The 27,610-nt window shown below is 34.9% G+C and overlaps 2 protein-coding genes across 4 annotated transcripts; one reads left to right on the plus strand and one right to left on the minus strand.

Annotated features, from left to right (window-relative positions):
- Positions 1–30: 30 nt before the first annotated feature.
- Positions 31–23,579, plus strand: LOC117230462 (tachykinin-like peptides receptor 99D). Of its 3 annotated transcripts, XM_033487944.1 has the most exons (6): positions 111–547; positions 10,307–10,525; positions 12,057–12,207; positions 17,451–17,647; positions 19,292–19,437; positions 21,750–23,579. In XM_033487944.1, exons 1-6 carry the CDS (start codon positions 111–113, stop codon positions 21,863–21,865), a joined length of 1,266 nt encoding a protein of 421 aa, XP_033343835.1. In that variant the 3' UTR covers positions 21,866–23,579. The 3 variants fall into 3 exon arrangements, with proteins under 3 accessions (XP_033343836.1, XP_033343834.1, XP_033343835.1); XM_033487943.1 differs by lacking the exon at positions 21,750–23,579 and having other exon boundaries at positions 50–547; positions 19,292–21,350; XM_033487945.1 differs by lacking the exons at positions 10,307–10,525; positions 21,750–23,579 and having other exon boundaries at positions 31–547; positions 19,292–21,350.
- Positions 23,580–24,658: 1,079 nt separating this feature from the next.
- LOC117230465 (peptide deformylase, mitochondrial-like) lies at positions 24,659–27,248 on the minus strand. The gene is made up of 3 exons (XM_033487951.1): positions 26,928–27,248; positions 26,186–26,563; positions 24,659–24,858 (listed from the first exon to the last, which is right to left on the minus strand). Exons 1-3 carry the CDS (start codon positions 27,156–27,158, stop codon positions 24,742–24,744), a joined length of 726 nt encoding a protein of 241 aa, XP_033343842.1. The 5' UTR covers positions 27,159–27,248; the 3' UTR covers positions 24,659–24,741.
- Positions 27,249–27,610: the final 362 nt, after the last annotated feature.

The following is a 27,610-nucleotide window of genomic DNA, read 5'->3' on the forward strand; positions in this document are numbered from 1 at the left end:
GACTCGTACTAAAGTTCGTACTAAATTAAGAGTAAATCAAAAGATAATCGAAAGACGTGCATCCGAAGATAGATAGTTTGTCAGCGAATTAAGAAATTTTTGCGAGAAAAATGCAGAACCTCCAAGTTTATGTAAATTCAACGCCCGACCCGTTGAACATGACACTACTGATGGAAAATAACACTTACTACAATAACACGAATATCACGGATTTACAATTGAGAAATCAATTCATACTTCCGTGGTGGAGACAAATGATCTGGACCTTGCTGTTCGCCTGTATGATCGTCGTGGCAACTGGTGGCAACCTGATAGTCATTTGGATTGTATTAGCGCACAAACGGATGCGCACGGTCACTAATTATTTCTTGGTAAACTTAAGCATCGCAGACGCGATGGTGTCTACGTTGAACGTTACGTTCAATTACATCTACATGTTGAACAGTCACTGGCCCTTTGGCACGCTCTACTGCAAGATCTGTCAGTTCGTCGCTGTGCTCACTATATGCGCCAGTGTCTTCACTTTAATGGCAATTTCTATAGATAGGTAAGCGCGTTATTCTCACTCAGAAGTCGAATCGAACAAAATTTTCATATTCATATGTATTCATGTTCGATTTATTTGTTGGTTTAGTAAGAAATTATACAGATAGAAATAATCTTACAATTAGAAAAGAGACAGAGTACTGTTCTGTTTATCGTGAATTGTTTATCGAGCTGTTTGTCTTTGTCAGACATACGTAAATATTTGCATTTTAATACATCAGAATCCAAATTGCACGATATTTCAGTGATATTTCGATATTTATTTAGGATGAGTTTCGACGATTATACGCAATATCGGATAATACCTTATCTTAATACAGTTAGCCCGTGGCTCGGAATTATTTCGCAGAACGGCATTGCAAATTTCAACCTATCGTAAACTTCTATCTAATTGAACTCCTATTATCAAGGATTATGATTTAGAACTCGACTACCTCGACTGCTTCGAGCCAAACTACGCGGCGGTGTTTGAAAGCCGATTAAATACAATTTAATAGCTAATTAATTTTGCTCCGATAGTTATGATTGAGAGTCTTAGGAAAAGGTCGAAAAGATGAAATCTGTGAAATGGAACCGCCATGCGAAAGATTACACGTCCATAAACTGGACGAATATGCGGTTAGCTTTGGCCTCGACTGCGCGCACATAGAAACGCCACCTTGACAATTCGTCGCTCCAGGAAAATAAATAACGCTCGGGCCAGACTACAGACGGGCGAAACAACGGATGAAAATCACGATCTCAAAGACGGAAATGCAGCTTTCTCTGTAGGCAGACATTCCAATCTTTGTTGGACAATTTTAACTGTGCTGTGTACGTGGAAACGTACAAAGAAAACGTAATTTCCGATTCACTGGCTTTTTCCTGAAATTTAAATTTAACCCTTTAATCAACCGACGTTACCTTTTACTTCTACTTGATAATCATTTATATGTAATATTATTAAGTAATAATAATAAGTATTATTATTGAAAATTTTGATCCATTAGACTGGGAATTATCGATAAAGTAATTATTCGGTTATTTTTTTAATCATAAAATTCTTAATAATTGGTGAAACGTTTCAAAATTTCCAAACTCGCGTCGAATATTAATGAAACGCTTGTGACATAATTCTTTTCAAGTAGCTATACTATATGCATACATATTTTATTCATTCCCGGTGTGTAAGTATGTGTAATAATTGAATAACAGATTTATGAAAATTTAAGTTAGTAATTTAGTCCGTTTCGCTAGAGTCAAAGATAAACAAACATAACTAGAAAGTTTCCCGTAATTACAGGTATTACAGGTATTAAGATAATACTTAAAACTGCATTATTGTCGGTATCAAACTCTGCCTGTGTTTATTTACAAATCGCATAAATTATCGTCCTTCTAATACATATTCGCAGTTACGATTCCAAATATGTTTGAAAAATGTACGAAATACATGTAAAATACTTTTGCGAAAGCGCGTCGCCTATACCCGTAACTAATCTCTTGGTTTGCGAGGTCGGACGAAAGCTAACTTTGCGTGGCGTAGCCTCGTCGAAAAACTCCTCGAGGACCTGCCACAAAATGATACACGATATACTTATGATAGTGTAGAAACAACAAATAAGTCTGAAGCTTCTGAACGGGTGGGTCAAAGGTCTTTTACGAATATTAACCGCGAGAATCTCTTTGGAAAAATCTATTTAAAAAACATGCTTTTGGCGGCGGTATTTTTTCGATCACGATCAAGCATAGGTAGACCGTAAACGACGTCGAATCGAATCGAATGGAATCGGCGTCGATGATTTCCAATAGCTCGATAGCCCCGTGACTATATCGAAGAATTATGCTTCAACGATTCGGAGAGAAGAACGTGAATGGCACGTCGTACTCGCGTGCCTGTGACACTGCCGATAAATGATAATGTGCGTTATCGAGACTGCAAGAGAAGCTCAGGTTCCAGAATTTCTGGTGGAACGAACGGCATTTCAATTGTGAAAGAAACCATCGCGATTCGCTGTGAGGACGTGTATGCACGATATATAGGTTGAGTCTCGACTAAACTCGAGTATCTTCGGCGCATACCATCTTTCCTAGTATTAAATAGTTAACAGGTCGTATTAACGGTCAAGTTATCAGCCGAATAACTGAGCGATTTTCAAGCAGAGCGCCGCGACTAACTATTTATCCAGACGCACTGCCCTCTTTATCTTTACATTGTCAAATAACAAAATGACGATAGCCAAAATAATAGCCGTCTGATGTAAATGCTGCGGCCCGAATCAAGTGCGATATATTTTTTGGTGTGCCAGAGAATTTTGTCAATTAGTTTATAGTCCGTCATAAAGTGAAAAATATTGAAAATCGCTGGAATAATCGAATAAGATCGATGCAGAAACAAGCGACAGGCATCGAAAGATGTAAAGAGTACCTTATACATTGAAACATATTGCGATTTGCGATTAGGTTTTACCATCCCGGATTCGGGTGTCCCGATGCTCGCTTGTATCCAAAATCCAAACCGTCAGCCCCCACCGATCATCCGCGCTATCATGCTATACATACATGCATATGTGCGTTGCACACGGTGGTGATCTGGCATGCGTCAGACGCACCTATGCTAATATACTGGATAGCAATGCATTTGTTTTTCTAGAAGTGGTTTTCAAGTGTTGCGTTCGCATCAGACGCGTTAGAAACAGTCTAAATGCTATCCAGCTACGATCTATAATTTACAGAAGCTTTTATTTTGGGACATCGTACCTAATCTAAAAAATAGAGTGACAAGAGTGCAGGATTTTATAAATGACAGCCCTATTTGCGACGCATGCGTCGACACCCAGGTTTCGCGTTAACACTCGTGATTAGTATACAGGTTGGAATATATGTAGATCCGTATCGGCGAAACGGTGTCAGAAGCAACTTGTATCGATGCTAACAACGATGGAAATTGAGAAGAAAGAAAGACTAATCATCGGTAAAGAGGCGAGAATCGAATGAAGAAGTGAGATAGATCTCTACGATTGCATGTGAATGCGAAGCATTGTGAATAACGTTAATCGGCCACCACGTCGATACCTCTGAATTAGCAATTGAAAGCAAAGTCGTTTAAACTGGTTCGTTGCAAGCAAAGAGCAGCCGCGAGAGTGTCGCGTAAACTTGAGACTTGGATTATGAGAACAAGAGGGTTGAGCCGTAACCCAACGATTAATTTTCTTTTTATCAAGCTTTTATTTTACAGAGGTAAAATTATACCGAATCAGAGTAAGGCTGAACAAGAACTGCTCGAGCTGGCTCGAGTCTCGGCTTATATGCGTTTTGGTTTGGGGGTGTCGAGGGATTCGGTGTAGGTTATGATGCGCAAAAGAGTGCGAAGGTCGGGGATCGATGTCTTATCTCTGGTGTGGATTAAGACGTGGTTGATGAATGCCTCGCTTGGAAATTAATATTAATGACGGGAACGGGAAGACCGAGACAGACGCATTTTCAAAATAATAGATCGATCCTATAAGCCAAAGCCAATGGATAGAAGCAGTTTATAAAAGATATTTGGTCGTTATTATCTATGCTCGTTTGTGAAGAACTATGAAAATATTAGAAAATTAAGTATTTACCAAATAATACGTACAATTATAAACGATATTAAGAATTCTTAAAATAGACAAGTGGGATTGTTAGGAATCGATTCAAACTCAACTTCTTTTTCAAACTCAAATACCAAGTACAAAAGAATAAAATTATACTATTATCGCCTTGGAGTACATATTAAAGGGAATGGTGCGGGAGAAAATGTATAGAAGATGAGATTTCTAGCATTATGCTTGCAATTTCGTAGATCAGTGAATCGTGTACTGAAAAGCACAGACTTGCAATGTAAACGTACTCTACAAAGAATACGTAGAAAGGGGTGATGGCGCAGAAAATAGTTTGTACATATGTGGCAAAAATGCTTTACCCTTCGAACCTAGCGAGAATTTCATTCGACTATGTATGGGGAAGTGACCTTTCTTTTCTGCCTTTCTTTTCTGCCATTCTTTTCTGCCATTCTTTTCTGCCATTCTTTTCTGCATGAAAGGAAGAACGCAACATTGATACGTAAGCTGTAAGCTTACAGCTGTGCCGGTCGCTCGTCAACCGAAATGGATATAATTTCAAGGATTGTGTTAATTTTCGTAAAATCGCTTATGACGAAGCAAGTAAAAATCTAACCGAACATTGTTAAACTTTCGTTTCATCGAAACTCGATTTACAGAAATTTGGATAATTAAATCGCTTAGCGATAACGCTTAACGACTGGCTTCGTGAAATGGAACGATTTCATTGTCCCGACAAAGTCGCTTATTACTCGTCGATGAACTCCTGTTCGCAACAATAATATAACACTCGATATAATAACGATATTGCCGGAGTAAGTACATATTTTTTGTTGCAACGTGCGACTAGTTGTGCGATAATTTTATTAATATTTATATACATATTCGCATATTATGCCAATGTTGTGGTATTATGGTAATTTGTAGGCGATATGTAGTCTGTTTGGGTCTAATATAGAGAAGCTATCGCAAAATCGATCTCCACCTTCGGACTTAAATTTTGTTATCGCATCGCATTTTACTCCCTCACCGGGATCAAATTTATCGAAGGAATTATGGGCCGCTCTCTCGTCAAATTCGACCGTTCTCTTGACAAACATACGTTAAAGTTCCATTAAATCTTCTTACATCGACATCCTTTTCCAATATCTTTACATTCCGCAGTCAGATAGGAATGCAACATAGTTCTTCTTCATAGTCGAGTTTCGTACAACCAGCAGGTAACAAGTTATTTGTAATTAATGGTTCTCATCGACTCACCCGGCGCACTTTTATCACGAGGAGTTATCGTCTACGAGCTTCCTTCTGTATGCGACAACCGTGTAGCACTCTACGTATTTATAATACTCGCTCTAGTCTAGTTAAATTTGTCAATAAATCGATTAAATATGTTTATCTTCTTACTACGAAGATATGCATAAATAAACAGGAAAATATGAAGATCCGTGTGAATCGAAATACAAACGTGAACATAAACCATAATTCGAATTTTAATCAAAATGCCTATGGTGCTATTTCCCGACCATTGGAAGACCGATTAAAATTCCAATGCCACTGTTGGTGTCGGTGGTGCGAAGGTTCGATCGATCGACAAAAACATTCCGGTACTCGACAGAAAATAACGCGTGAATCTTAATTTCATCGTCGGTAACGAACGATTCGATCTCGAAGTCTCGCGTGTCAAACTGGTGTCTACTTTATAATTTTAAATGATTTATAATCGATAATGTGAAGATATCGCCAGTAAAGATATTCTTTTCACACCTAATAATTTACTGTATACAGCTTTATACGTGTGTATGTATATGAAAAGTTGCATCACGCAAATTGTTACCGTTTGGCAACAACCGTTAGCAACACTGGAATGGACGAAACGAACAAATGGAATAGGATATCTTGAAAATTATTTGTCGCAATCTTTTCAATCGTAAGTGATTTCTGACAGTGTTTGTGACAGTGTTTCTGACACAACGCACAACGTAAGCGCACAACGGGACTCAACATTAACTGTAAAAAAACGTTATGAGCTTTCGCGTGTACGACGTACTCGAAAGCAGTTTATATTTATTACTATGAAAAATGCAATTTCACTTGCATTATTATTTACATTTACCTTTACCTTTTTACCATACTTGCCTTTACCATATTTACGTTTCGGTCTTTCGAAATTATTTTCTTGAAATCTTATTAAAAGTATGACGTAGACATTCACAATGAAGAAATTTCTTCGCATACGAAGTTTTGCATATCTTGCATACTGGAAACATACTTCGTAGATTAATAGGATACCGATTCGTTTAACCGACGTTAAACGAATCTCTTAGATTTATTTCCTCTCTGACGTAGATCGCGAAACTAACGTGGAGTAACTGGTCGGATCTGAATTCGGATCTGAATTCGGATCTGAATTCGGATCTGAATTCGGATCTGTTTGAAAGCGACCTGTGGTGAATGCACGAGGCATAACTGTCCGGTTTTCTCGGAGAGCTTGGACACAGTTTTTCCTTTATTGCGAAAAGAACGCAGTTTGATCGATCGATTCATCGGCGAAGCGCCAATTTCGTTGTTCAATATCGGTATGCTTATAAATGGAGGATAACGGGAACATTTGCGAGCGTGGTCTTTGCACTATGGTCATTTGCCTATGAAATCGTAGAGAGAATAAGAGAGCAGTGAAAAGTAGAAGGAGGATACACCGAATACGTGGACGTGGATGTGAGACAATGGAAAGACATCGCTGGATACCTCTAGGAAAGGGAACGTATCAGACTCGCGCATCTAACGAACTAACGAAGGCGTGAGATTTTTGAAGAAAAAATAATCAACATATTTTCTTTATCCGTATGCAATCGTATAAGGCGGTAACAGCGTTTAAAGTTGGAAGTTGAAACTAAATGTACCTATTCGAAAAATATAATTCGGAAGAATAGAATATTAGAGCGGTGTGCTGGATTTAAGGGAAGTAAACTGGATTTAAAGCAAGTAACGATCGAATAAGTATAGATTGAAATAAACGTAAAATAAAAGATGAAAAGCACGAGAATGATCAAAGTACGAAAGATTCAGGTGGATAAAATCGATCGAGTGTCTAGTTTCTAGAATGAGAGATGCTTCGAGTTGGTAAGTGGTAACGTGTATGCAGTTTCTCGCACGATTGCGTTCACAAGACATCGGACAGTTTGCAGAAATTTCAGGTCAAGATATCGTCCGTGTGAAGCATCGAGTTGCGAGAAGCTATCGTTTCTGAAACTTTCGTACGTTGATAGAGTACGCTTTCGTGCTGGCATGTCATATAACTTTGATATTCTTTAAAACTTGTACTTTTCCTTATATTTAAAAGCGAATTTTAAATGGACGACAGTCACAAGACATTTCTTATGCATATATATATGTACTGATACGGATATTGCACGTAGTAATAAACTTTAAAAGATGAAATTTTTACACAATCTTCGCGCACATTTCAATTGCTCAAAACACTTGTTAAAAAATGTTGTTTTACTGTGCGATAGACGAAATTTTGTTTTAACAGCTACGTAGAAGGGCAGCAAGCACGTATATTGCATTTACATACGTATGTGCTTTCGATTGGATCTACTGATTATACAGGTTGCGAAATAGAACGAATAAAAGCTGTTGGAAAGATTGACCTGTTGGTCGAAGCAAACGAAAATCACGTTTGAGAAAAAGTGAACGTGCGGCGAATAGCAAGCGTGAAAAGGAGTATTTAATGATTTTCTTAAACATCTTTGTCGATCGGATTCTTCGGGCTACTCTGTTCTATAATTATTATTATTTCACATTTTATAGAGCGCGGTGTATGACTAAAATACCCGTAGTTGCCTATACAAACAGTTATTCTATACGTCAGATACGTATAACGAGATACGTAAGAATTCATATTATCTTTTATATGAAACATGCGATTGGAGCGATAAACACGTTGATATTTTCAGTTCAACGTTCTTCGAAACCTTAATTTATAAGCAGAGCCACCCTTTTCTTTACGCATATGGCATCAAAATTATTTATATAAACATCGCATTAACGTGCATCGACAAACACGATACATTGCTCGATCAAGTACATATATGTACATAATGATATCGTTATATCAAAGATCTATGTAACATACAGCGAACAGCATTCAGAAATTGCAATATAATTATAGCTGGAGATAAATTATATGTCTTATGTAGAGGTACTTGGGTATATGTCATTGTCCATAGGCATGATGAACCGAACAGACTATTATTATTTATCAAATATATATGTAGTAATTATTGTACGATGAACCATGCCGATTCGAATAGGTCAATTTTTCTTCTTAACCATAATTTATCGTATATGCGAAACATTTTGTTGCAAGTTGGCTTTATCGAAGTTTACGCAAAGAAAGTGGACATTCTTTGGCATCTAAAATCTCGATTCTATTTCAAAGGCGAGGATATATTCAACTCGTATGCATTTCAAAGATACTTCTGTTTACAGTGGATTTGACATTCAACAGACGTAAACCTTCCGTCGTAAACATTCTATAGTGACCTATATTGCAAGAGCCGCATAAGAATTGTTCGATCGCTATCGTTTCGTTTACCATCATAAACTTGTACTTTTTTAATGCCTACTATACATATATAGATTTACTTTTAATTATGGAAGAAAAATTATTTTGGCAATTTTGAATATTACGTTTTCTTACCGATAGAGTATCGACTAATTTTTGCTGTTATCGTTTGTTGTTGTCAAATTACCGAAAATCACTGAAAAATCGTCAAAACGCGACGACGTTACAATGACGGACGATTGAAAACGAAGAAACATAAAAAGCTGCAACAAGATTTTACGTAGAATAAAGGAAATAAGTGAAATCGCATTTTCCCTGGTTGACAAAGAATTTCACGATTCAGATTCACATTGGAGAACTTTGGGGATAGATTTGAACGACGCGACAAGACGCGACACGACGCGACACGACGCGACACTACGCGACGCAAGAAAGACCGTATTGAATGAAATTTAAAAAGCGTGTAAGTATGTCAGTCGTTAATCCAATCTGCAAGTGTAATAGCGCAAGCTATCCTCTGATTTTTTTCTCTCACACCATACAATCAGTTACACCATACAAATTAAGATTTAATTTCATTTTCTTGTAACAACTATCCTACCCCTTCGCTAATAATCTTTTAAACGTATGCTTTTTGACAAGTAATCTCTTAGTTTAGCTTTGCTTCGTTTCTACAGATATGAAAACACTGGTTCATATAACGTGTTTCATGGTACAATTCACTTTATAAACGACGCGAGACAGTAAATACAACGATAAAAGTCTCACTTTCGTATTATCGTGTTACTATTATGCGAGTGACTGGCTGTAATTAACTCGAGATTAAGTTTATTGCAGGAAATGTGAAATTACATGAAATTTATGTAAGATTAATATGATGATGATTGCATAAAAGCAAGCACACCTTCCCGATCCCAGTAACAAAATTACTCAGGACATTGACTTTAACAACATATTTGAAAATCATTAAAATTCACGAGTTGCGTCCTGCTCTATGTATGCACGCAGTATACATACATACATAACTATCATTAATGTCCATAATGATATCGTAAATAGTACAACTAGTACATAGCATAGCTCGAACACTTTGACTGCCACGCCGAAATTACATGGTTCGCCGAGGACGCCACGGGAGTATTTTTATTATTCAAAGCATATAATGGGAAGATAATAATAAGACAACATTGTTGCCCAATGGACTGTTTGTCTTATTGGTGGTCACGGGTGATAGCGACATATTATAACAAGGCTTCGTTTATTTCAACAAACCATTCGCATTCGTTATTTCGTCGTAAGCAAATCATACAGAATATATTGTTGAAACATTTGATGTTTTAATAAAAATATTTAATTGTTCGATGGGACACTTTTTATTTCAAGGTATCTTCTGTTTATCCGTTATATTCTAAATAGCCCAACTGTCAATTTTCATTCGATTTTTACAATTATAAGAAGTGGCGTCACATATATGACCAACGTGGCAGTCAAAGTGTTAATATCACGAAAGATTCGTCCTTTATTTGCATTATAATCTTCCAGTTTAGTGTTTGTATCGATTGCTGCTAGGTTCATATGCATTAAAAAATATATTTTAACAGTTAATACGTATCGTGTATTGCAGATACATGGCCATCATGAACCCGTTGAGACCTCACATGGGTAAAAGAGCTACCCTCTGCATAGCGATTTTCATTTGGATCGTAGGAGCCATCCTCTCGCTACCGATGCTACTCTTCTACACAACATACACTCAAAACTTTGCAAACGGCGAAATACGAGTGATCTGCTACGGCGATTTTCCCAACAGAGACGACAATGGTCTCAGTTACGACGAATACTTGTGAGCTTATCTTAATAATCGAAACGCAACCTTTTTCTTTCCTATTTCATGCATGCTAATTCGTGCTGAAACGGTACAAGCGTCTCATTACACTTTCTCGAAGAACCAACCTTTTCAAGAACCGTAGAATTTCACTGCGAAGCAATGTGGAATTAAAGCTACGTGAAAAGGTAAATTTTAAAGGTTAAAATTCGCAGGAAATTCGTTCGCAGGAAACGTTATAAACGAAATTTCAAAAAGGCCCCGTTTTTATCTCTTAAAATGTTGTTTATCGCGAACAACTATAATGAGCAAATCCTTGCACCGTTCGATATCGATCACAGATATCATCTAACAACTGGTTTATGACGCGTAAACGATCGGCTCTGCCGATCAGTCAGCTTACCATAAAACGAATTTTGCTTAATCTGCGAGCAACATCGTCAATTACTCGACCGATGAAACGACCAAAAGAATCGACGGCTCGTTATTTCAGTTTTCCCGTGAAAATATACACAAGTGTGACCAACCTTGATACAACCAATATACAAATACAAACAACAGACAAAATGATATATATATATATCTTTTGTCTTTTTTATTTCGAGAAAGGAATTCAACGTCGTATCATTTTGTCTGTTCTCTTTCTCTCTGTATACATATTTTTAGATAGTCGATTGAAGTCTTTATACATGTGAAACGCATATCGCATTTTCATAAAACGAAATACTAAATTGTAAATACTAAAAGAGGAAAACACTGTAATAACATTTAACAACCCATAAATAATGTTGATCGATTTATGGTTGCACAATTGTACGTACAGAATGTAACAATGCTCGACAATATCGATCAATTATTATGCGTTAATGTTTCATTCTAGTTACAAATGTAAATAACGCAATTTTGTAGTTTAGCTCAGTTTGTGTATGAAACTGTTACTCTAGAATGAAATACTCGAGTTCACTGTGCAAACGTTCGTGCACATAGAATAGAAGTTCCTTTGAAAACATTTTTTAACGGAACGTACCTACAGTTCGGTAGTTTCATCAACACACTTTCTAAAGATGAGGAAATAATCTGCAATTTCCTCGATTTAATGGATTCGAACACTCTGCATCGAGTTTCATCGGTGTTACTTTTAATTACCAACTGGAGCTGATAAAAGTGCAGTTCAAAGTTTTATTCGACTATCACACAAAGCTATCGCTACTATGCTTTGAGCTCGATCACAGAATTCATTGAAAGCGAAATGCTTTAAGCATGTTTAAGCACGACGTCGTTGTTGCGTATCTTTGTCCACATTCTTCCTACTCGCTTGAAAATTTTAAGATAAATCAAATTCATGGTTCGCGTACATAAACATTTTTATATTATTATACTATACGGGAGACTTTTTAACGGACAAACGGTTATATAAGGAAATAAATATAAATATAAATGGCGTAACGTATGACCGACATATCAAGGAAATACGAATTCATATTACTCGAAACATATGCTCCAATGTGAATAACCACGTGTATTCAAATACAACGTCTCCTGTTTTCAGATACAATGTGATCTTTATGGTACTGACGTATGTTTTACCAATTGGATCGATGACGTTCACGTACGCCAGAATTGGTTTGGAGTTATGGGGTTCGCAAAGCATCGGCGAAAATACCGCCGGGCAATTGGAAGGTATAAGGAGTAAGCGCAGGGTATGTAAATCACGAGGGAATGAAATCATCTCTTTTATTATGCTTCGTGTTTCATTGAAGAAAAAAAAAACAGGGAAAGAGAGCGACGATAATCGTTAACTTTAATTATTACTAATCATTACTAATTTTTTATCAAACGATAACACTTTATCAAACGATAACTAATCCCTTGATCTGGACGATTTTCCATTCCTCGAAAACATTCGTCTCTTGTTCTATATCATCGAATATCGGAAATTTGTACTTTGAAAAATGGTTTTAAATGCAGAAAGATGGGCGGATACCCGTGATATAAAAGGGATGCGACGAAACTAAAAGTTCCATTCTAATAGTTCAAGTTCTCGTGTGGTTATTTTCGACACGCGACAGCTTTTACGTTATCATGAAACAAGATTGGTTTCCATTTGTTCCCCAACGCGGCTTGTTTCGTTATTAATCCCACGTTTCGTTGTTAAACCACGTACGATTTCATCTACTTGTTTACAATATGTTTCTGTTGTAGTTGTAGCCCCAGGTTATGACGAACAGGAATAAATGTCTTGCATATGACCACCAAACAATCACCATTTTCTTCTTCGCACGAAGCGCTAGTTCTGTAACCTGTTCTCTATGTTACGTCATCCAATTGTTATTTTGAACGTTTTACGACAGATAGTACGTCTTCAAAATTAAACGCGCGCAATAAAAATACAATAAAGATGGATTATTTCTTTCGAATAATGAAATTATCGACGTTGGTCTAAGCTTTGATACATCGTTTATAGTTTAAGTCTTATAATCCTATAATATAGTTTGTCCTTAACCGTCCTTATACGAGGAATAATGGTAAAGCTACGTACTTTTATCTAAAAAACGTTATTTCCTTTGTCGTCTGTCGTGAATTAGATTCAATAATGCATTTTCAAAGCTTGTTGTTGTTGGCGTTTCACAGTCTTCTCCTTTTTCATTCTCTTTCTAATGCAGTCTACGATTCCACGAACCAACGATCGACTGTCCCATTATTTACATATTTCTATCCAAATATTATTTCTAGATACATATATTTGTAGCGACTTTTGCAGTACTCGATTTTGAAATTTGAACTCGTAAAAAAATAACGACACCAATATGTAATGCAAATAGAGAATGATAAGGGATATGAACGAATGCCGATATTATTGGCTTAACGTGTTTCGATCCTTTTGTTTCAAGGATTTTTCGAGTCGCCTAGAACCACATCGTAACGAAACGATCGTAAAATTACTCCGGAAAGGCATCCTGCCAATTAATTTTAAACGCGAGCCGCAAAAATATCTAGACTTAACGTCTGAATTTCAACGATAGACACGCGAGGCGGTATTATGGTATATCCACACGTAGGTGTATCTTTGTTTAAAAGCAGTTTAGACGTTAAGCCACGCTATAATTTCTAATTAGAAGGTCTACCAGGTCGCCGCACCTGTTCGCAAACTAAATTCTCTCGTAACACATCGCGTCGATGATGCAATTTGCAAATGTCTCGATCGTTTCTTAACAATTTTCACATAGTACTTGTTAAGGCGATACAATAATTTCAATCATTTACTCATTTACTTTCCTTTCTAAAGTTTACACATTTCGTTTTAAGCTATGACAATTTCGTAATAATTCCAACGACGCATATATTTGCAGCGTGTGTTAACTCGTAATCAGCCAATACTTATAGTACTGTTACACGTGTGGAATAAATAGAGATAAATGTTCTAACAGTTGGAAGTTAAGGCGATATTTAATAAAATTTAAGTAACCGAATCTTTTAAAACAGAACGTAAATCAAATTGCTCGTTATACATATATGCATGTATGTGTATGGGATTAAAACTACGTACGATAGCTTTACTTTCATTAAAGTCATTCGTTTAAATCGTTAAAGTAGAAAATGCCGTGGAATTAACTCGAAAGAATTACTCGAAGAGATTATGATACATCGATGATGATCATCGAACGGGAAAAGCTAACGCCAAAAAATTTGGATTAAAATTTCAGTCGATACATAAATTTACACTGAAATATATAATTAAAGGACAAACTTAGGTGATCTTAAATATATCGGAAGAAACCCAAGAAATTCTTCTATTAACGAGACTCGACTAAGATTATCCATACACCCTGATAATGATAATGCATCGTAGACAGTGAACGTTAGTGTTAGTTCGTGACGTTGGAGTTTTACGACCGAATAGGTATACGTACAGCGTACAGGTTTCGAAAAATAACGAAACCGGACTTGAAACTTTTATTACACTCGTGTTATGTTGTTCCATCGTTTTTACAATTGGGCTGCAAATATAGTGGAACTGCACTTTCTTACGATAGTACGTACGTTCCTTACTAAGAGGAGTTCCTTTTTTGATAAAATCCGAATAAGGTGTTCTCAGGCGAAAATTTTTCTAGGAAGCAGTACCTGCTCGCCTGATGAAACTTTCTTACATCCTCGTCGTGACGTCTAATAACTTGTCGTGCATTCTTGAAGAGGAAAGTTAATTTTTGAAAGAATTAGCTCTTGAGGAAATTCCTCTGACCATCGTTCCAAACGTTTTCCCTCGACAACTGATATCGTTACAACTCGATAGATCGCAAACTTGGACGCATCAATATATAACCAAGGATGTATAAACCCCAATGGTTTCCTTCGAATTTTATACAATCAACCTACGTGTAGGTGCTATGTGCACATACTATGTATCGAGCCATTAGGCTAAAGTGCTTGATACATTGCTCAATTTCTTATTAATTATATAATTTGATTATTATAATTTTATATTATTATAATTTCTTATGATTATTATAATTTCTTATTAATTATATAGTTTGATACGTTTGATACGTAATTCGTTTGCATTTGATATTTCACGCAAGTTCAGTCTTCTTTTCTATCGAATGTAATAGGTTTATCAGTCAAGCGGTCATTTAACTAATAACGAACGCGACGGGCGGAAAAAAATAGAGAAAGAGATTACGCGTATGGGTATGAGGAAATCTCTTTCTGCAATCTTCTCCTATGCCCAAGTGATCCTATTGGATTTCGATTAAGCGGCAAAGAGCTCTCGTTTTTCTCTATATGCGGAATCACCGATGGTCCATCTTGCCACGTACGTAGAAACACAACGTTCTAACGGCCGTGATCACCTGCCCCGTAAAAGGATCAAAGAACATCGTTGAAGAAAGTTCAGATTGAAATCAGTCGACAGACGAATACAAGAATTTCTCGGTCTACGGTCTATCTAATAAACAGACGGTAGCTCAAGAAATTTCTTGAGATCGATGCAAGCAAATGTATGTAGATACAGTGCGAGCACTGGCCTAGCGATGCACGTAACACACGATGTGACAATTTGTAAGAAGAATGGAAGGCCAAGAAATTAAAGGCGTGAAGATGAAATCGAGCGAAGGGGAGCCAAGGGACAGCGACGATCTCGTCAAATGCGAATGTGTCCCGCGAGTCTAGTTACACGAATAAATATAACAGATGGCCATCGAGATTTTCTCGACGACGCAACGCGACGATGCGACCAAGGTTTCGTTGTCGTCCTAATTTTACTAACAAATAATTTTAGAATAGTAGAGAATAGATATACCTACGTAGATATATGAACATAGATGTACATATATGTATGCAGAGTATATGTAACAAAGTGTATTTCCGCGTAGTGGCGAGTGAACCGTAAAAGCGAGAATTTAAGGGAATTGACTTGCGTGATAGAGTGATATGGTTTCGAAAAAAGGGATATTCTATTACATTCCTTTATAGTTTTATATTTTGTTCCGATCTTGCATCTTCATTTTAGTAATATACAGGTTTTATCGTGAAATATAAAACGTTTGTTCCGCTTATTGCTTTGCAAGAAAAATGAGAAATTTAATTTCGAAAAATTCCATTCTTGGAAACAGCTTAAGAGGTTGATCTGCATATTCGATGCTTCGAACTTCAAAATATATAATTTCTTTCGACAGAGTAAGCTCTGTACCGAAGAATCGACAATGGCTAAAAGTAACTTTGTAGTTTATTATTTTAATGATTGAATCTTACGGCAACCTGAGATATATCTTGGACATGGTAAGTAAAAAAATAGTTAATCGCAAAAGAAATGTTTCTAGACAAACTATGACGATAGACTTAATAAAACGAGGAGCAAAATCATTTGAATATTTAGTAGTTGCCCTTTAATGTGAAACGCCCTGAGATGCAATAAATATTTCGCAAACAATTTAGGGACGATCGAAAGATTATTTTGCAATTTCGACAAGTAGAACTCGAGATAATGAAAATATATTTAAACGAACAATGGTAAATTCTATTCCAGACATTTATTCCAAACATTTAGATCTCATATACTACAAAGTTTAACGACTCTCATGGTTGGGGTAAATACAGAATGAAAAATGAAAAGTATGAATTCTTCTTAATCATTGTGTATATGTATATGTATATGTATGTTTATGCGTATATGTATGAGTTTAGTTTATTTCAATGAAAGTGAAACGAGTAAGAAATGCAGGATATCAAATAGCCAGACAAAGATGTATTACGTTAAAAAATATAATTTACGTGCTGTGTCTTCTTAATACAAGATATCGTAGGTCGGGCGATCAGCAACGTTGATTAACAACGTTTCGTGCTGCGTACCTATGGTTCCTGACGTAATACAAGTTTCATTAAGCGTAAAGAAGCAGAGTATTCTCCGGTATAATATAAAAACAAAGGGAAGGAAACAAAAGGAGAGAAATGTATAAAGATATTGGTAGAATTACAAGCTTTTTATAGTTTGTAAACTTACATATTTCGATGTATTATCCTTTGTCCCAGTTTTAATATCGCGCAAACAGCTTTGAATTTGCACCATGCGAAATATATTAAACGTGTAATTGTATAGTTGTTTTCCTGTATTTTCTTCTATGTTCCTGTGTATGAGAAATTCGTAATCGAATTCGTATCGTTCGAATCGTAATTCGAATATCTTCCGAACGTTCCGTCTTTTTCGATCGACTCTACGAATCATCAGGTAATGAAAGCATCCAGTGTGCACGCGAAATAATTAAACAAAACGTCAAAATAGTATCATGGATATCGAACTTTTTCTTCTACCATCGATCTCCGTAGCCTACTATGACAAAGCTCCCAAGCTTTCTTCGACTAAACGAAGAATCGTATATGTATACCGATAGAAAGTAACGACTAATAACAACAACGATGGCTACTAAATACCAGTACATTTGTTTTTCAGGTTGTGAAAATGATGATTGTTGTCGTAGTAATATTTGCAGTATGCTGGCTACCGTTTCACGTGTACTTCATCATAACGTCATACTTCCCGGAGATTACAAACGAGCCATACATCCAAGAAGTTTTTTTAGGTATTTACTGGCTCGCCATGTCTAACAGCATGTATAATCCCATAATCTACTGTTGGATGAACTCCAGGTAAAATATTACTTTAAAACAGGACGTAAGTACCTTTCACTAACCTTTACGAAATGCCTTTAGGAAATTTAAAAACATGTATTAATCGATCCAGTTTCCAGTTTCCATTTTAGTTTCATGATTAAACATTTGAAAATTTGCCACGTATAAGTATTTGCCTAATTATACTATCGAAAGGTTTCTTTAACCCATTCATAAACTTCTAATGACATATGAGTAAAAAAAAAACTTGTTTCGTGCTTACGTAACTATTTGTTTCGTGGTTGTGAAAATGCTAAATATAATAAAAAGGGTAACGGAGAAATTTCGAGAAATTTATAAAATAGAATTACTAAACTTATTTTTGTTATTTGCTAATATGATAAAATCGCGTCAGTAATAGTTTACACCTTATTTGATGCTTTTCTGAATAGAACAACGAAGAAAATACATCGTGCGATAGTCGAGTTTGAATCAGTCGGATTTCTTTGTTTAATTAATCGTTTCGAAATTGACACGTAATAGACGGCATTTCGCACGCTTCGATCGCAGTTACGGTTTCTGTAATCTGAAACCACATTTAACAGTGTAATGTCGTACATTCAACATCAAGATTTGAATTTAATTGGTAAAAGTTTTAATGGCATTTTGATAGAACCTTATCGATTACGATGTCGCCATCGCGCAAACCGATCGTACTCTGACTAAACGTTGAAACAGTGAATAAGGCTTTCGACTTTTCGTTTGCTTCGCTTGTTTGGTCGATTTTCTCTTCGTACGGGAGAATGGATGCATCGTTGTTACTACAATAGTATTAACGATAATATTAACGATAGATTTATCACAAGACGAGAAATTATCGGCAGGTGTCGTAATTTAAGGCACGAATGTATTTTCAAATCGAAAATACGTTCTTTTGAAAAAGAAAGTCTCTGTCTAACACGGACGATGATATGTAGATAGGGATTTCAATTGCGGTACGCTCTCCCGTAGATACGACATAGGTACATCATATGTACATATCAAAGAACCGCATGAATCGTCGAAGACAAATCCAGACAACATTGTTCGGCCCACAAACTGAATGAAACGGGTGCCGGATGATTGATTTGAAAATAGCCATTTACCGGAATCCCTTTACACGTCATGCACAGGAATTGTTCCGGTGAAATTTTACCGCTAGTATCAGTGCTAGCACCAATATCAGTACCAATACCAGTATCAGTATCAGTATCAGTATACCAGTACCAGTACCAGTACCAGTACTAGTATCGCTATTATCGTTTCGCATCAAACAAGTAAAATACTGCTGTCCGTAACAAACAATCTCCTCACAATAGACCAATAGTTCTCGTCGTTAACACTCGTGCATCGAACGTATTGTACGTATACGTAGAATGTATACAAGTAGGTTGGAGAAAGAAAAAAGAGTGAAACGTAACCCGCGATCCTTTCACTTTCCAATAAAATATTAGCTGTGTTTTCCGTCCGAAATGTATATCGGGCGATATTCTGTTTGAAATACGATTTTAAATGGAATCATTTCTCCGTCCAGGTCTGTCAAATCCAATTTCCCGTAAACCTTTTAATTAGAAAAGAATAAATTGGAAGGGAAATTGGTATTTATTTAACGATTTGACCAATAACGATTGTTCCGTCTTGCAGATTTCGGCGAGGATTTGCCCACTTTTTCTCCTGGTGTCCGATGGTACAGGTTGCCGCCGAGCCCTCGTTATCACGTTCCGAAGCGTTAACGTCTCGATACAGTTGCACCGGAAGTCCTCAAACCAACACCAGGATTTCACGGAACGGTACGTGTACGTCTTCCTGCACACCCTCGGAACGTCCTTGCACCACATCGTCCACAACATCCACGAGCGAGTCACGCTTCGAACACGACGACGCCCACACGGATGCACGAAATTCTTACATAGATTTGCACGACTTCACCGTTACCAGCGTCGTCCTTGGCGAAACCAATGCCGACGTGAATCGCGAGACGTAGTAACGAAATCGACTTTGAAACCCCGATCGTTGTTTCCTTCGATATCCGGTTCGATTCTTTTCGATAATTTACCCCGCGGAACAACTTTCTAATCGAAAGCATCGATGAAAATAATCATTACACTTCAGGGTCTAAAATATCAATGTTAAACACATACGATTAGATTCGCGTTTACGTGTACATTTTTTTAGAAGAAAAATTATTATCAATTAACCCTCGCGGCTATGAGACGATCGTTTCGAATGCAAGCATCGAATAAAACCAAAGAATGGATTTTTTAACGCTTTCTAGTTATATCGTGATAGTGCGATCAGCAAAGACATGTGAAACACAAAATTCAATTTTCTAACTTCTCTAGATTTCTATTAGCTTCATAGTGTTCGTATTGTATGTAATTTGTATCGTGCTGTAGAGTGTTTTATTGCATAGTTTTCATCATTTTCTCATGGTTTTCTTATTTTTACACATATAAGTCTGTAGCTTTTATTACGCAACCTATAATTCCTAAAGTTTTATGATGTTTGGAAATTTGATCCTATTCTTAGAGTTTCATAGTTTTTAGAAACTTGTAATAAAGATGCAACAGTAACTATATAAAGATAAATAAATATATTTTTCGAATAAAATTCGTAATTATAATTTTTTCTCTTCCCGTCTGTACGCGACGATTTTCAAATTACTATGGAAATTGAAATTTCATACATGGTTGGAACATAACCGATTCATTGTTGTCCGCGGTCTGCCGTTTGAGGGTTAATAAAATAATATACATATATTTCTAGTACGTATATAGTATGCCAAATAATTTTCTATTTTTCTTTTATCAACGACTAATTTATCAACAATGCTTGTCTTCGTAATCGCGATACACGGTTGAATTACCAACAATCGCCCGATTATAACGAATATTAACAATGCGTTTATAGCTTTTTCATACAATGCGGTTGATGTGAAAACTATTCATCGTCATATGTAATCTCAGATATATGTATACATTTATACATTTTAGGCCCTGGTATTTCGTCATCGAACGATTCATAAAAAAAAGATTTACACAAATGGAATGCGGGAGCTTGAAGTTATTTTACATACAGGTACATATGTACCTATGTACTTTTGTTTAATTGATAAAAAAAGTGAAAAATATATCGCAGGTGTATTAAAGTGACGTAATATATATCGGGTCTTATTCAAATACAATGAGATATAATATCAACGTCATGATATAAAGCCGCCACAATGTTGTCTTCTTCTTATCGACGATTTTATGATCGATGATTTTTGTCGTTTAGAACTTTCACCTTAAGATTTATTATCGTTACTCGACTTTGAAATAACAAAAAAGACAAAACTACGGATAAAAATAAAGTATCGCGTTACCAAAAGAAGGCGCAGCGATTTACGAATAACTCCAATCTCCCGTATGTAACTTAAAAATGAATTTTTACACGTGTGCTTGTACATTAATCCATTAAGGACGAAACAGTGAAATAATCCGGAAAAGTTGCGCAAATGCAATGTTATTTAAGAGTATAGATAAAATAACTTTTACAGTACCGTTTTGTTAAGATAAAAAAAAAAAAAAAGAAAATAATCCATCATAGCGCTAAAAATACTTCAATTTCTTAAGACTTGATAAAATTACACGTGGAATCTAGGTGAAAGAGATAATTAGTAACAAACGATATTAGGCAAATCCTTGGAATGTCCTCTTCTAACCGGAATAATTAACAATTACAATCGAGTAGTAGTGCGTAAATCGAATGCAATAACAAAATTCCATATCGTTAACGCAATGTTGCCCCTTAATGGGTTAATACCGAGTCATTAAATGAGATGAAATGAAATGGACTGAAATGAAATGAGACGAAATGAAATGAAGTGAAATGAAACTAAATTAAATTAAACGAAATGAAATAATTAAATGAAATGAAATGAAATGAAACGAAATGAAGTGAAATGAAATGAAATGAAATAAAATGAAATGAAATGAAATGAAATGAAATGAAATGAAATGGAATGAGATGAGATGAAATGAGATTACGATGCAGTAGAAATCGATTCGAAAATAAGAATCGATAAATGGATGCAAACAAGGCCTGTTTCTAATTTCGATAGGCACGGCGAGAATACCTTTGTACCTACAATCTTCGAGAGGAGGAAACGATCGGTTTTTGGCGCAACGTCGGGGAAGAAAGTGGAAAACTTCGCAAACTGCCGGCCATGTATCTTGACAGGAGGAGGAAAGTCCTGAGCAACGAGTACATACCTGGATATAAGAGTACATATCCTAAGCAGTCAATCTCTTCAAGATTCATCTGACGCAAGTGAAATAGGACAAGTTTCAAGAAGCGACATGACGTATCGGTTCCCCTTTATTACGCAGGGCCATTATTATTCACCAGAACGATAGCTCCAACATTATTGATTCTGTTCAATAGAGATGTTAACTATCGGCTAAATATTAGATCATATTTCCGTCTTGACGTGGAGTACAGCTAAATCGAGATTTGACGAAAAGAACAGAGTTTCTTCCTGTCGATAGATATCGTTATATACGAATACATAAGCTCAGACTTGAATTACCGTCGAATGTGTTGAATTTGAGTCGAATGAAGTTGCCATTTATGATTCCTTTCGATCGCTACACCATACAAAACGATTAGATGCTTAGTTTTATATTATTTCCGTTAAATTCTGTATACTTTAAATACTTTGTTGTTTAATATGTGTATAAAAAATAACGGACCAATAATCTACTTACTACTATTTGCATATGTTAACGAAACGTTCCTTTTTTCTAACGGAAAAAGATCGTATAGTTAGGAGAAATTTCTAACAAGAGTATATAAACTATAATACATATATAATAATACATATATAGCAGCTTCGTGTACGATTTGCTTGTTTGCAAAATATATAAAGTGCTTGCTTAATTAAATAATCTTCGTGCTCCTACATGGTGTATCGATATAATTGCTGATAAATCAAATAGATGATAAAAAGATATCTATATTAATATTCGTTGCACGAAGATATCCTATTTCAAATTCTAATTTCCTAAAAAACGAAATCTATATTCTTTATGGAATTTTACTACTTACATGTACAGACTTGTATCTTAATAATTTACCTCGCAACTATCACTGCTCTGAGAAGCAAGAAAAATATTGTAATCGATAGAAAAAATGAGCACGACTATCATAAATTCGCAAAGAAGATTGTGACAAGCAAACGTTTTCGTTATAAAAACGCACAAATGTACTTATAAATAAAACAACCGTTACTAAAATTTACATATTTTTATTGAAAATATATTTACTTCGTTCTTTCTGTAATCTCATGATTTAAACTGTCTTAGTTGTTTATCGTTTAGCCTGTTTATTTTTCATTAAATCGATATAATATAAACCGTTAATAGTACGCGAAAGGCGTCATAGGAATTAATCGGTCATTTGTAAAAAATCGCCGTTTGTAAAAATAATCTTAGCTCGCTAATATGTGTTAAAGAGCATTGAAAATATTTCGCTAGCAACGCTATTCTTACCGAGCAAAAATTCTGTCCAACAAAGGAAAAAATCAACATACTTCTCTGTATATTTAAAACGGCGAACTGCAAATGTAAATTTATTATTTGATTGATATTATTTAGATTTTCGGCTGTAATGCAATTCGGCGAAAGAACACACTGGGGAAAACAAACGCTTTTTAATAAATTAGTCAAGTGTAAATGTATAAGTGATTATATCGAATGTAATGAAAAAGCTTGTCGGTAAAGTAAGAAGTGAATATATTGTTTGATATGTATAAAAATATGTGAATACTAGCGTAACAGAGTACTGCTTCTGTCTATAGGGAAGGACTCGCTATATTTGATTGTATTTTCAACATAAGCAAACACTATGGAAACTAAGAGAAAGAGGAAAATATATGATGTCAACATAAATATTTATTGTAACTTGTATCTACTTTGGTCAACCTGTCGAATAGCTACCTCCTCACCGATTTCGATATGCAAGATGATTTAAAGAATGTAATTTAATGTAATGTAAATTAATAAATATATAGTGCAGGCTTTTACTTTTACAAAGTAAAACAAGTAAAGCAACCGGTAAATTCGTCTCTAAAGAATGAAAAAAATCAATATCAAACGAGAATAGTAAGAGAAATATGTATTTCGTAAGTATAATATTTAGTATATCATATTGACAAATAGATGCATCATTTGTTAGAAAATATTTGTAACAAAAATAAATTATAGCCCATAAGCAGGTACAAATAAACTAATAATCTTAATCGCGTAACTTTCGACGCATCTCTGCGTACACGAATATTACACGAATGATATACCCTTTGTGTCGTATCTCACTAGCAGCGATGTATTAAGATTAATTTTTAAACTCTAGACTCCGTCGTTATTATATTAGGGCTATAGAATGCCAACAAAAGGGATGATGGTATAAATAATCTTCGTAGGCAATCCGTATGGGATAACCTTCACCCATCCTAAAATATATAGGATTGATGTCCGTGACAAAAAAATCATACAAAAAATCAATTGACGGAATCAGACGCTCACGCTAATAATTAATGGGACCTCTACGTTCGTCTTGTAGACGTCCTAGACGCGATCTTCGGTTTATGATACATCTCTAAACATCTAGAATGTTCGAAGTGCACGTGATTGCCGAATATACAGCAATTCGCGATTGATTAGCGACCGATTGACCGGTTAATGCCCCTTTGATTTTCTTAAAAGACAGAGAATACTATCCATATGTATCATAAACCTAGACTTTCGATTGTCCTAGCAAATCTTAAATATAAAGAGAAAAGAAAAAATAAGAAGCATTGATTTAGCAATATCTCATGATATAAATGATTAAATAATTATATATGTAATGATTACTAAACATCTTACAGATTGTCCTTCCACCGATTATTGATATATCCGCTTAATAAAGGCAAACTAATATAAATGATATAAATAATTTCAAAAAGTTTTCAAAACCATTTTTTCAAGTATTTTATACATTATCATACTACATTTCAATTTAACTTGTTAACAGATTATATCTAACAATATAAATTCGTGTACACATTATAAAAGCTATTCTACAGAATACTTAACTTTTACAGTATCTTTTTTTACATTAGTGCAATTTTCTTCGTCCCATTCTATATAGTCGAACGTAAGCGGAAACATTCTATCAGTGTATATTAAGCCCTGAAAAAAAAACAAATAATTGCATGACAATTTGTGATATCTACACAAGCATTTATCAATCAGTATATTATTACATCTCATTAACTCGGTAATAAAAAATTATACTTCATGGAGTTATTCCTGGACGAGTAAGACCACAGTTTGCTAGATTAATACCTAACGGAGTTAACCTCATCTGGTTTTCCCCTTCACATGGTTGTCTTTGTTCTATCAGTCAAAAATCATGTCCGATCTTATTTGAGAGATTTATTAGTTATTATAAATCTATCGAGTCCTAAGCAGCGCGATCGCGAAAAGTCCCAGCACATTTGAGCGCTACGGACCGCTGTCGGTATTTTCTATTTCATTGTTATCTTCTCAATAATTTTTATTGAACAAAACTTGAAATATTTATAAACTAATAGTATGCATATATAATAATACAGATGTATTTCATAAAATAACAAATATGACGAGCGCTATTTCGCCGCTTGCTTCTCTTCGCAATCGATCGCAAGACAAGCGCTATCGCGCTGTTCGGCATTTTTCGACTCTGTTTTTTCAAAGACCCCTGCGACTCAAACGGCTATTCTAAATTTATTTACAACCATGAGAACATCAACATAGACGAAACAAGAATTCTCATGCTGTTCATATATAAAAGACTGCTCTATAGAATGATTTTGCAAAAAGAAAAAAAGAGACCATTTATAATTCAAATGGGGGCATTCCATGTTCTAACAAATAAAATACATAATAAATTTAGTGATTGTTCTTAACATTGTCCTTAAGTATATCTACATTTTTCGATACATTACACTACAGGGGAACAGCAAAAAAATATCCTATTTTGAACAAAAAAAAAAAAAATAATAATAATAATAAAGAGAATTTATATTAGATTAGAAAGTACTAGTAATTAAGTTATCCAGAATGAAACAGTTCTATAATTATATAACTAAAGACCATTATACATATTTTACATCATTAATAAGAAAAGCTATTAAAGCTAACATATTTATTGTAAGATGGTTGAAAAAATAGACAATATATTAAATAAAAACTATAATGAATAGGAAAAATTATTTAAAAACTTAATGCAGATGTTTAAGTAATTTAACAAAAATTACTTCTTCATAGTTTTACCACTTTACGATTAAATTAAATATTAAAAGTGAGAAGTTATATATTAATAGAAAAGAATATTTATTTTTTGGATAGATCTTTACAGAAAAAGATAACTTGAGAAAATGTGCAAATTCTAAAACGCGTTTTCTTCGGAAAGTATAGATAACAATTGAAATAATAAGTGACAGAAAGCAAACTGACGAAATAAGTGGTAACTTACTTTCAAATGATCCATTTCGTGGTGAGCGATCCTAGCTAACCAACCATTTGCTTTCCAACAAAATGGTTTTCCAAATCGATCAAGTGCTTTGATCTGAATTTCTTTCGGCCTTGGTACTTCTGCATGAAAATGCTCGACGCTTCCGCATGTTTCATAAAATATCAGTTCTTCGGGATTTATTATCTGCATTTCTGGATTAATGAAATATGTCAACGGAAAAGGATGAATTTGACAATGTGATCGTATGGTTGGATGAATCTCTTTCACATAGTCTTCCGTTACTTCGATAGCAAATACTTGCCAGGATAAACCGATTTGTGGGGCCGCTAATCCTACTGTATCAGATTTTTTCAATATTTTATATAAATGATCGAGTACCTATAGTAAATAAATAAACATACGTCATCGTCGTAAAATAGATTGCAACATAGAAAGAACAACTTTGTTATATTATTATAATATTTTTTGGATAACTTCTCTACATGTAGTTATATTTTCACAAGAAAAAGTATCTCACAGAGTACACAGAGGTACATATTAGAGAGAGGTAATTTCCTCTTTGATATCACTTTAGTATACTAATAATAATATTATAGTTTAGTATACTAATAAGTTTAGCTACATATTTTTCTGATATTTTTCTTTTATTAAAAAACATAAATAAACAAGTTAAAATTAGATTATTGTATTATTATTAGAATAGCTATAACAATTATTTAAAAATATAAGAAACAAAACATACCTTTTGAAATTCTACCGTATGTATCTCTTTTGTGTCGACAGGTGACGCTTTCTGTCGCAAAATAGGATTACCAACTTGACAAATGTGATCATAAGGAGGTTTTGCAGTTTCGACTGTTTCTCGAAAATATATCGAAAGAAATTGTTTAATGCTTCGAAAACTAAGAGAACGTAAATTACACTTCTGCACATTCTTCGCACATCTACTGATCAAACTGGAATATTTGAACATTGTAATGATTACTGTTTTACAGTATCTTTAAAATCGTTTAGGACAGTCAGTAGGTTATACGTCCACAAAGGCTACAGATATGTTGGTACTGTCTTTAGCCAAAATCGCATATATATATATATATATATCGTATATATTCTGTTTCGGCGCGAAAATATGATACCAATTCGCCTTAGTTAGACACAAATATTGTAAATATTTCTAAGAATTACAAAAATAATCATAAAATAGTTACAAAATTGATATAATAGAGAATTTAATAAATTATTTAATGTGACCACCTATTGCGCAATATTATTTGCATATGATTATAGTGGTCGATTCTTTATTCTATTTAAAGTTACGGAATATTTAAAAAAAGTATTTTTTATAAATCTCAAAAGATATTATTCTTTCACATAATATATGATATCTGCTAATAATTGCTTTCTGTATATATAATGATATTTAAT

Source organism: Bombus vosnesenskii, unplaced genomic scaffold (assembly GCF_011952255.1).
Source record: "Bombus vosnesenskii isolate JDL3184/JDL3185 unplaced genomic scaffold, Bvos_JDL3184-5_v1.1 scf7180000013267, whole genome shotgun sequence".
In the NCBI taxonomy this organism is placed as follows: domain Eukaryota; kingdom Metazoa; phylum Arthropoda; class Insecta; order Hymenoptera; family Apidae; genus Bombus; species Bombus vosnesenskii.

Coding starts and splice junctions, on each gene's coding strand:
- LOC117230462 (XM_033487943.1), top strand. CDS start 111: ATGCAGAACCTCCAAGTTTATGTAAATTCAACGCCCGACCCGTTGAAC. Junction 12,208..17,450: donor GTATAAGGAGTAAGCGCAGG/GTATGTAAATCA, acceptor TTTGTTTTTCAG/GTTGTGAAAATGATGATTGT. Junction 17,648..19,291: donor TACTGTTGGATGAACTCCAG/GTAAAATATTAC, acceptor TCCGTCTTGCAG/ATTTCGGCGAGGATTTGCCC.
- LOC117230465 (XM_033487951.1), bottom strand. CDS start 27,158: ATGTTCAAATATTCCAGTTTGATCAGTAGATGTGCGAAGAATGTGCAG. Junction 26,564..26,927: donor ATACGGTAGAATTTCAAAAG/GTATGTTTTGTT, acceptor TATTTACTATAG/GTACTCGATCATTTATATAA. Junction 24,859..26,185: donor ACGAAATGGATCATTTGAAA/GTAAGTTACCAC, acceptor TTTTTTTTTCAG/GGCTTAATATACACTGATAG.